Here is a 10,333-nt window from a genome sequence, read left to right as displayed (position 1 = left end):
TCATGACCAAATTTGAAGAATTAATATGGCCAAATTTATTGATACGTAGCCACCAAAATTTGGCTTGACAAGATTGAACAAGCTCGCAAATGGTAGATGATTGGTTCTGCTCGGACAATGTCTATGCAGACAAATTGTCTTGCTCGGAGTTAAAAGTCCAACCTACAAACAAGAAAATAAATACTAAACGTTGCTGAATTTGATCTAGCGAAGACCCTTCAATGCTTACATTAGACCGTGCTTTTAAAAAACGATGGAGATTTGAAAAAGTTATGATTGGAATAGCCAAGAGTAGCATAATATAAGCATTAGTATACGTGGAGGTCCCTAGATTTGGTTTATATAAAATAAGAATTAGTATAAAAAAAAAAAAGAAGCAAAAGTGGGGTATAACTGCTCAGCAAGCTATAACTATTTGCACATTATACACGTCATGGAACTTAACTATATAGGGCTTGCATCCATAGGCCGAGTAGTAATCATTGGTCATACAATAATTGTTTAATGTGCGAGACAAGTGATAACCATTTCATAATGTATCTTATAAATGCAAGGGGTTATAATGGACTTCAGTTGCTTTCAATTGCTCTGCTCGATAGCAATTGCTAGCCGACGAATCTAGGCCATATCAGAACATATTCCTTTTTATAGCTAATAGACTTGTTATATTTCAACATTTTAAAATCCATGATCAATGCTTAATAAGGTTAGGCAACACTTATACAAAAAAAACCATCACCAAAAAAAATATATATTAATTGATGCTTTTAAAATTAAACCAAATTTTTGGATCATATATTAGAATGCATAACCAAATGTCTTACCCCATGAAAAGCAGCGAAGCTTAGAGCTCTGCACTAGACTCACTTAGTTCTTCAATAAATATATTTTATTCCTGTCTTAGTCCACAAATGATAACAAATTGATGTCAATAAAATGGGCACTCGTCACGCCTCCCATATAACACGGCAGGATGAATGCCCGTTTAAAACTTTAGTAACCGCTGTTGCCACTTGGAATCGGCCCAACCAAAGTCTAAGCTGATGGTGTTGCTGGAGCGCATGGCTCATCTGTCGTCTAGATCTGAAAAATCCGCTAAGAGTTGCTACGCACCTTTACGATGGTAATTTGGTAGTGGTTGTGCTCGAGCAGCCATGGCTTCGATGCCACACGTCTTCGAGTTTGCGATGAATAGCAGAGGTTTCGCTCGGACTATTGCTCAGACGTTGTATCTGAAGCAAAAAAACAAAAATAAAGAACTTCACCCATCGAAGCATATCCAACAAGAAATCTTTCGATATCTAAGTCATACATAACTTTCGGAAAAAGAAGGAAGCCCTAGAGCACCAGTGTAGCAGCATAGGGTAGTTAAAAGAGAACTTACTTGGAGGGCATTCGAAAACATAATATATAAGCTTGGGTTGGAGCCTATCGTTGAGCAATTCCAGTGCGAGCGCTGACCGTTGTGGTTTTGACCTGGTCTTCTCAAGTAGGCCTCTGAGCTTTGTGTTCGGATATGGATGGCATTTAAGCAAAGCAGTCAGAAAAGTTGGGAAAGACGTGCGGGAGTGGATGCCGAGTCAGCTCGTCGGTTGCCGTTTATCCATCATATTCCTCCTTCCTTCCGGACACCCACACCAACCGATCATAAGTGGCTACGTGGAATAGACCGGAATGAATAAAGAAACAAAGAAAGGCCTCTTCTCCTTCCGATCAGAAACCAGCCTCCCCACCCAAACCCCTCTCTCTCTTCGCTAGTCCCTGGAAATCCACCGCTTCGCTTCCATCTCTATTTTTCGTCCAGCAGAATAAAGGAGAGAAAGAGGGATTCACCGACGATGTTCGAGTTCTTCGTCCTCGGGTGCACCGGCATCGTGGTGTTCCTCCACGGCGCGAATTTCTTCTTCCGCGCCCTCTCTCGGCAGATCACCGTCCGATCACTTAGGTACGGCGATCGATCGCCCGCCGATATCCCTTTTTCTTCCCTTCTAGTATCGTTTTCAGACGTCGGATCCATCCCTTCTCCAGCGGGTGATTTATCGAGCAAATTTTGCAATTCGATGTTTTTTTCCGCACAATCTCAAATTTATTCTTGCGGATTTTGACTTTTTTGATTTTAATATCGATTTTTCCTATTTAATTTTTAATTCGCCATCCTAACAGAATTTTTGCTGCTATCCTTTCCAGCTTCCTGGGATTCGTCGGATGGTAGGAAGGATTCATTCAAGGATACGTCGGCACTCCAATATGTATAAATTTTGATGTAATTGTCAACAAAAATTTGTGAGGATGCTCTATTAATGTAGGTTTAACTATGTGTTAAAGGAAACATTAATTGTTTGGTCTTATTGTGCCTTTATTTTTCCTTTCCTCTTCTTACGTGAACTTCAGTACTATTTTTGGACCTCGGTATCCTTCACAACCGAGTCGCTTTACGAGTTGTCTATTTATTCGGTAACAAAGCTAAGGGAGTTAGGTGCAGTGGTTGGATCTCTTCTGAGAAGATTGGCTGCTTGGGGAGCAATTAATACTTGGACTTCTGTCTCCTTAACTTGTATATCCTTTTGCTGCCCATTTTCTTATGTTATTTTGAACTAATTTCTTGTTGTCTCTCATCCATTTTCTTATGGTTCTCGTTAAAACGACGAGTGGATGCGCATGCATTTGGTGGAGAATATTTGAGAAATCCTAATCCGTAAACTTAATGCCTATGTTTGGATAGGTTTATGTGCTAACAAGTGATTTGGGATGCAAGCATGAACTTTGGAGGTTCATAATGGCTTTGGCGTAGGGCTAATATTAGGCTGGGTCTCGGATATAAACTCTATTTATTTTTAGTCGAGCTTTGAATTAGACTTATGTAAAAGTTGATATTTTCTGTGCTCAAGTATAGCTCATTATCAATTCTATTCTAGTGTTTGCATCTTTTATAGGCCAGAAGATTGCTGTCGTGAGGGTGTAATACATAGGCGATTCAATTATAAATTATGTTTCTTTTTTCAGTGAATTATCGAATTGCCAGCAAAAACAAATATGCAAATATTTCGGGAACTTAGAGATTTAATTGTTCGGGACGGGATGTAGAAAGATCCGAGGGAGGCGCCACACACAACACAAGCTTCAAATAAAGCACAGAGTTGATGCTTTTCCTTTTTACCTTAACAAACGTTCATTGATATGTTGCATTTTAAGGCTCATAACGTTGTACTAACTATTTTTAGTTCGAAGAAAATAAATCACATAAATATTAAAAGAGAGTAGCTGTATTTTTAACATCAAGTATGTATTCTTAATTTTTAAAATTTTTACAAGTTTTTGAGACGTTAAAAGTTAAAACTAACCATATCTTTAAAAAATAGAAAAGCGGGGGGATTTACGGAATCGGTGTCACTCGGGGTCAGCAATGGCCTGGAGGCTGGGTCTTTTCCTCTGTTTGAACGCACCGCAATTTGAGAGAGAGAAAAGCCCAAACGGCTAGTTTTAACCGGCGGTGTTCGTGAGGCACTCGGCCGGGGGACGCTCCGGCAGGTCGGCGTGGTCCACACGACGGCCGGGGCTACGACATCGGGGCTTCTGAATCCCATTGAGCGGCTTCGATCTCCTTACCTAGATCGGGGAGGCGGTGGTCAACAAGGGGCCGTGCGGTAACCGGCGGTGTTCGTGAGGCACTCGGCCGGGGAACGCTCCGGCAGGTCGGCGTGGTCCACGCGACGGCCGGGGTTGCGAGATCGGGGCTTCCGTATCCCATCGAGCGGCTTCGACTTCCTTATCTAGATCGGGGAGGCGGTGGTCAACAAGGGGCCGAGCGGCAGAGGGGCCTGTCTCCGGGTGAAGCCTCGAGGGAGATCGCCGGCGCCTGAGGGGATTGGACTGCGTTCTCCTGTTATCAAAGCTTCTGGCTGTGAGTGCAGATCTGCGGCTGGCCACAGCCGGGAGGGACCCTCGGTAACCCGTCTCTTCCTGGATTGGTTTTAAACTCTGTTTTGCAGGTGAAGCCTTGAGGGAGATCGCCGGCGCCTGAGGGGATTGGCCTGTGTTTCTCCTGCTACCGAAGTTTCTGGTGTGAGTGCAGACCCACGGCTGGCCACAGCCGGGAGGGACAATCGGTAATCCCCATCTTCTTGGTTTTGCTTAAACACTGTTTTGCAGGTGAACGGCCGAAGCATGGATTCTAAGGGGAAGCAGCCGGCGGCGAAGGAGACGAAGGAAGCGAGAGGCAACGGTAAGCCATCCGGTCGCGGGGTACGCCCTGCGGCTTGGTCGAGGCCAGGACCGTGGGTTACCCACTGGCCCACGGCCGAGGAAGTAGATCGCCTGAGCCGCCGCTTCCCGGACGTCTTGCGGCCTCCGGAGGAGCCGATAGAGGCGGCTCGGCAGGTGTGGGAGGGCCGGGCTTTGATCGCCCGCAGCTTTGGCCGCCGGATTCCGGCGGAATGGGTGGCCAAGGATGTGGCCGCCCGCGCTAAACTTAAAGAAGTGGTGGCCGTCCCGCTTGCGGACGAGTTCATTGCTTTGAGATTCCGGTCGACGGAGGACCGGGATCGGGCTCTCAGTGAGGGGCCGTGGGTGGTGGCGGGGCAACTCCTCGCTATGTGCCCGTGGGTCCCTGATTTTGAGCCCGGGGATGATACGGTGAAGAGGGCACTGGTGTGGCTCCGGTTGCCGCGATTGCCCCCGGAGTATTGGTCGACTTCGACCATACTTCATATAGCGGCGCGGGCCGGCCAGCCGGTGGCGGTAGACGGGGTCACCGAGCAGCAGGCGGCGATGGGTTTTGCCCGAGTAAAGGTGGCAATCGACACCTCTGAACCGCTGCGGCCTGGTGTCCTGATACAGGGGAAGACGAAGGTGCGGTGGCAGCCCTTCGTCTACGAGAACGTCCCGGTCATCTGTCATCGCTGTGGGCGGATGGGGCACGCGGAAGCGGCGTGCCGCTTTCCGATGGTGCCCAACGTACACAGGGAGACGCCCCCGATGGCAACGGAGAAGGGGGGAAAGGCTGCTCCACCGACCTCGGGCGGCGGGGAGGAGGTCCAGGGGCCAGTCTATGGCCCCTGGATGGTGGCGACGCGGCAGAAGTTCCCACGGGAGGATTTGCCGCCGCGGCCGGGGGTGATGACCGGACCCGACCCTGGGGCTGGGTCATCCTCGAGACGATCGCCATCTCCGCCGCACCAGTCGCCTGCGCCGACTGCTCCTGTGTCCCCGGCGGACACGGAGGGCTGGCAAAAGCCAGCCAAGGTTGCGCGCCGCCGGTCGCCACCGGCGGCGGAGGGGGAAGGGCTAGCTTTGGCTCCTCCTCCCGGTCTTCCTCAGGTCGACCCGGCTGACTGGCTTGGGGACGATGACCTGCTCGAGCCAGTAGACTCAGCACCGAGTCAGGGGGCCACTCATCTGCGAGTTGACTCGGGGCTGAGTCGGGAGCTCGCCCAGCCGCGGGCTGATTCGGAGACTAGCGGATCCGCTGCGGCCCGGGCCCAGTCACAGAAAAGGCCCAGGCCGATAGCGGGCCAGGGCTTGCAGCGTGGCCCAGGACTGATGGGCCTGCCGGCCCGCGCGCATCCCGCGGCGGGCCAGCGGGCTGACTTAGTGCCGGCCCAGCGCGCCCGGGCCCAGGGGACGGGGCGCCGGGGTCGCGGGCCGGCGGGTACGCGGGGCGCGCTCGCAGCGCGGGGCGCGCCCCGTGCCCGCTCAGCCCCGGGCCTGTGGGCTTCCCCAGTGATGGGGGAGCGGGCCCGGGAACTGATGGGCCAGGCCGTCCTAGCTGAGGGGGCTGAGGACGGCCTATGGGGCCAGGGCCCACACGTCCAGAGCACGGGGGATCCGCGGGTGCTTCTCAGTGCGGGGCCAGAGGTCCAGTTTCTGGTGGGCGATCAGTCTCAGTCCGATTTGGGGGTGGGGGTTCAGATTGCGCCAGAACAGCAGGCCGGCGGCGAGACGATACCAGTCTTCCGGTTTGGGCCTCTGCCTTTGGACTCGGGTCAGCGAGTGGATGCGGCCTTAGCCGGACGCGAGGCGGGGGGCCGCTCCGCCCCTTCCGCGGAGGCTGAGCCACTACAGCTGGGAGGGGGTACGGACATACCCACTGTTGTGCAGCGCGTTAGGGCAGCAGTCATGGGTGCTGCTCTCTCTGCGCACGGGGGGGAGGAGGAGGGGGGCAGCCAGGGCGTTGAGCCTGTCGACGTCCCTGCGACCCTAGGGGAGGATGGGTCAGAGGCCGACTATGTGGACTGTGATCCATGATGATTCTAGCATGGAATTGTAGGGGGGCGGCCAAGCCGTCCTTCATGTCATCTTTTAAGCGACTAGTACAGGTTCACTGTCCGGAGATCTGTTTCCTATGCGAGACTCGATTATCCGGAGAGGGACTTGGACGTTTGAGGCGACGTTTGGAGAGGGATTGGGAGACCTACGCAGTTGACTCTCGGGGGCTGTCGGGAGGCATTCTGGTCCTCTGGCGGCGAGGAGTGGCGACAGTTGATGTTTTCCACAACTGCCCCCAACAGGTAGTCATGATAGTTTCAGAACCGGGAGCAGCTCCGTGGGTACTGTGTGGTGTGTATGCGAGTACGGATCACAGGGTTCGGAGAGTCCTTTGGCAGGAGATCACCAACATCACCACTCAGGGTGTTCCGGTAGTGGTGGTTGGTGACTTCAATTGTATCCAGGGTGAGGATGAGAAGCGGGGGGGTGCAGCCTTTGCAGATAGGCTGGATAGGAGGGAGTTTCGCGATTTTATATTGCGGAACGACCTGGTAGACCTAGGTTTTTCCGGACAAAAGTTTACCTGGTGCAACAACCAGTCAGGTAATGCTAGAGTCTGGGAGCGTCTGGATAGGGCCTTAGCATCCCCTGATTGGGTCCTCCGGTTCCCTACTTCCCGGGTCAGGCATCTTCCCCGGATAGCCTCAGACCATTGCCCCCTGCTGCTATCCACCTCATCGGTACATGTCTACCATAGCCCCTTCCGTTTTGAGAAGGTTTGGCTATCATACCCCCAGTCGTGGGACGTAGTTCGTGACGCGTGGCGTACTCCGGTGCGTGGTGATGCCATGCAGCAGGTGTCGCGCCGCCTGGAGTTGACGAAGAGGCGTCTCCGCCGTTGGAATCGTGAGGTTGTGGGCAACATATTCCGACGCTTGGAGGGGGTAGAGTCCTCGATTGCGGAGTTGCAGAGGAGAGAAGACCTGGGGGGTGTACTCCCGGAGGACGATATGTCCGACCTTCGGGGATTATTAGCGACTCACCACTCCCTGCTACGGCAGCATGAAATTTTCTGGCGTCAGAAATCCCGTGTGCAGTGGGTGAGTGAGGGCGACCGTAATACCAGCTTCTTCCATCGGTCGACGGTTATTCGGAGGCAGCGGAGCATGATCCATTCCTTGCGAGATGACTCGGGCCACCGGGTGGAGGGTGAGCAGGCGGTCCGACAGACCTTATTTGACTTTTTCCGCGCCAGATGGACGGAGGATGAGGAGGTCAGTGATGGGCTCCGCCTTTTGAGGGCGGAGACGGGTATTGGTGATGTCGAGAGGGCATCCCTGATCCGACCGGTGCTGGCACAGGAGGTGCAGGAGGCAGTTTGGGCACTGGCAGCAGACAAAGCCCCAGGGCCCGATGGTTTTCCGCCTTTTTTCTTTCGTTAGTACTGGGGCATTCTCCGTCGAGGTGTGGTGGAGGCTATCCAGTGTTTCTTCTCCCGGGCTGCTATGCCGGAGGACTGGAAAGCCACTTTCGTTACGCTTATACCGAAGCGTCCGGATGCGGTTGAGCCTAGTCATTTCAGGCCTATTAGCTTGTGCACGACTTTATATAAGGTCGTGGCAAGAATAATGGTGGGCAGAATGAAGCCCCTTTTGCCAGGCATCATTAGCCAGGAGCAGGGGGCATTTGTAGCTGGTAGAAATATCTCACATAATGTTCTGTTGGCTCAGGAGATGATGTGGGACCTTCAGAGAGCACCGAAGCGGCGCAGCTTGATGGCCATCAAGCTGGATATGGAGAGGGCCTATGATAGGGTCAGGTGGAGCTTTTTGGAGCAGGCGTTGGAGGCATATGGTTTTCACAGACAGTGGATTGGATGGGTCATGGGGTGCGTACGGGGACCAAAGTTCTCCCTCTTGGTCAACGGCACGCCCTCACATTTCTTCGAGTCCACATTGGGGCTACGGTAGGGATGTCCTTTATCTCCATACTTGTTTATTATTTGTGCTGATACTTTGTCACGAGCTTTGCAGAGAGTTTGCGCTAGCCGGGAGCTGGTGCCGTATAGTCCGGCACCAGGGGCCCGACCCCTTTCCCACTTATTTTTCGCTGATGATTGTCTTTTTTTGACCAGGGCACGAGTGGCTGAGGCACGGGTTCTTCGCAGGGTGGTGACGGACTATTGCATAGCGTCTGGCCAGAGAGTGAACTTCCGGAAGTCAGCTATTACCTTCAGCCCCAGTACGGAGTCCAGAGTTCGACAGGAGATCCGGGGGTTACTGCAGATACCAGAGCAGGAGGGGACGCTGACCTACCTGGGAGTTACCATCACCGGCCGGCGACCGCGAGTGGCAGAGTGCTCGGGCCTGGTGCAGCGGGTACAGAGCAGGCTTGAGGGATGGAGAGCATCTTCCCTATCCATGATGGGGAGATTGACTTTGGTTAGATCAGTGTTGGGATCCATACCGATGTATCTCATGGCCAACACTGTTATGCCAAAGACGACCTTGTTGAGGATTGAGCGTCTTCTTCGGAGTTTTTTGTGGGGCTCACACGGTGGAGGCCATGGAGTGCATTTGGTGGCTTGGGAGCAGGTTTGCCGTCCTATTAGTGAGGGCGGTCTTGGGGTGCAGTCCCTGATGGAGAGGCGCGAGGCGCTCATCGCTCGGCATGCAGTTCGGTTTATACTTGAGCCACACAGCCTATGGAGTCAGGTGATGGTAGCCCGATATGGACGAGGGGGCCTAGGGGGGGCATGGAGGGGCCGCCGAGTCTCTTTCATGTGGCGTGAGATTGTGAGGCACTTACCGACTGCATTAGCGAGCACCAGGTGGCTGATCGGCGACGGGCAGAGCATTGATGTGACCAGCGAGCCATGGGTGGACACCTTGCCACTGAGGAGTTGGCCGACCATGGTCGATGTAGAGGCAGTAGAGGGACTACGGGTTAGCGACCTTTTGGCAGGAGGTGGAGCAGGGTGGGATGATACTAGACTTCGACAGCTATTTGGGGTACACCTCGCAGCGAGGATCCGGTCTCTTCCGTTACCAGGATGTGGGGGGCGGGATGTCAGGGTATGGGGCACATCGAGCCAGGCCAGTGTCAGGCTAGGAGACCTCTCCCGTGTCATCCAGTCAGAGCGGGAGAGGGGGCCGGATTGCACATGGATCTGGAGGCACGGTCTCCACCCGCGGGTAGCCCTCTTCTTATGGAAGGTGTTCTGGGATCGCCTTCCGACGAGAGCTGCGCTGAGTAGGCGTGGTTGGGGGATCCCTGCAGAGTGTGGAGCGTGTGGGGCTGTGGAGTCGGTAGACCATGTGCTCTTTCAGTGTGTATGGGCGAGATTGACATGGCAGTGGGCAGGGATCCCGCAGGAGGCCCGGAGTGACAGGCCACAGTTCCTCCACATGATACGACAGGGGCTACCCAGTTCCGGGACGTGTCAGGAGGCTATTAGAGCGACTTGCACAGCGCACCAGATTTGGCTGGCGAGAAATGCTCGTACTCTTGGCGATCGCAGGGTGTCACCGAGGTTTGCTGCGGAGCTTGCTCGTGTTCAGGCCCTTGAGTTTGTACCCACCACCTCTTCAGACAGACCTTTGACAGCTCGGGACACCTGGGGCCCCCCCTCTGCTTCGGCAGCCCACCACATGGTGTTTTTCACCTGGGAGCCCCCACCCCCGAGTTTCCTCAAGGTCAATTTTGATGGGTCGGTGTTGGACGGCGGTGCGCGGGGTGGTGCGGGCTTTGTTATACGAGGCCCGCACTCCAGGGTAGTTGCAGCAGGTGGCTGCCAGCTGTTCGATACGTCGGTTCCGGAGGCAGAGCTTCGAGCAGCCTGTGCGGGCGTGCGCCATGCGAGGATGATCCTGCGAGCCAGCTCGATCATTTTGGAGGGCGACTCCACCACGGTCATCGGATGGATTCGGAGGGGGGCGACGGGTGATGGTACAGACCACCCTTTGATCCGCGACATAGGGAGCATGATGGGAGATGTGCGAGCCTTCCAGGCTCAACATGTATTTAGAGAAGCTAATGGGGCAGCCGACTGGGTGGCGGCCCATGCGGCTCATCACTCAGGGTATACCCTTTGGTCGGGGGAGGAGGAGCTGCCACATGCGCTCCGCGA

General features: G+C 53.8%; 1 protein-coding gene and 1 long non-coding RNA gene across 2 annotated transcripts; both read left to right on the top strand.

Annotated features, from left to right (window-relative positions):
- The first annotated feature begins 1,680 nt into the window (after window positions 1-1,680).
- Window positions 1,681-2,348, top strand: LOC148702558 (uncharacterized). The gene is made up of 2 exons (XR_015968991.2): window positions 1,681-1,945; window positions 2,188-2,348. It is a non-coding gene; the product is annotated as an uncharacterized LOC148702558 (long non-coding RNA).
- Window positions 2,349-6,239: 3,891 nt separating this feature from the next.
- Window positions 6,240-7,646, top strand: LOC149752925 (uncharacterized). Its single transcript, XM_089925666.1, has one exon. The coding sequence runs from the start codon at window positions 6,240-6,242 to the stop codon at window positions 7,644-7,646; it is 1,407 nt and encodes a 468-aa protein (XP_089781792.1).
- Window positions 7,647-10,333: the final 2,687 nt, after the last annotated feature.

Source organism: Phoenix dactylifera, chromosome 9 (assembly GCF_051530095.1).
Source record: "Phoenix dactylifera cultivar Ajwa chromosome 9, Ajwa_hap1_PhDact_Kaust_v1.1, whole genome shotgun sequence".
NCBI lineage: Eukaryota > Viridiplantae > Streptophyta > Magnoliopsida > Arecales > Arecaceae > Phoenix > Phoenix dactylifera.
Note: the sequence above shows the minus strand (reverse complement) of the source record. Positions and strands in the feature narration are given on the sequence as shown.

Excerpts from the sequence above, each read along its gene's own strand:
- LOC149752925 (XM_089925666.1), top strand. The coding sequence starts at position 6,240 with ATGATGATTCTAGCATGGAATTGTAGGGGGGCGGCCAAGCCGTCCTTC.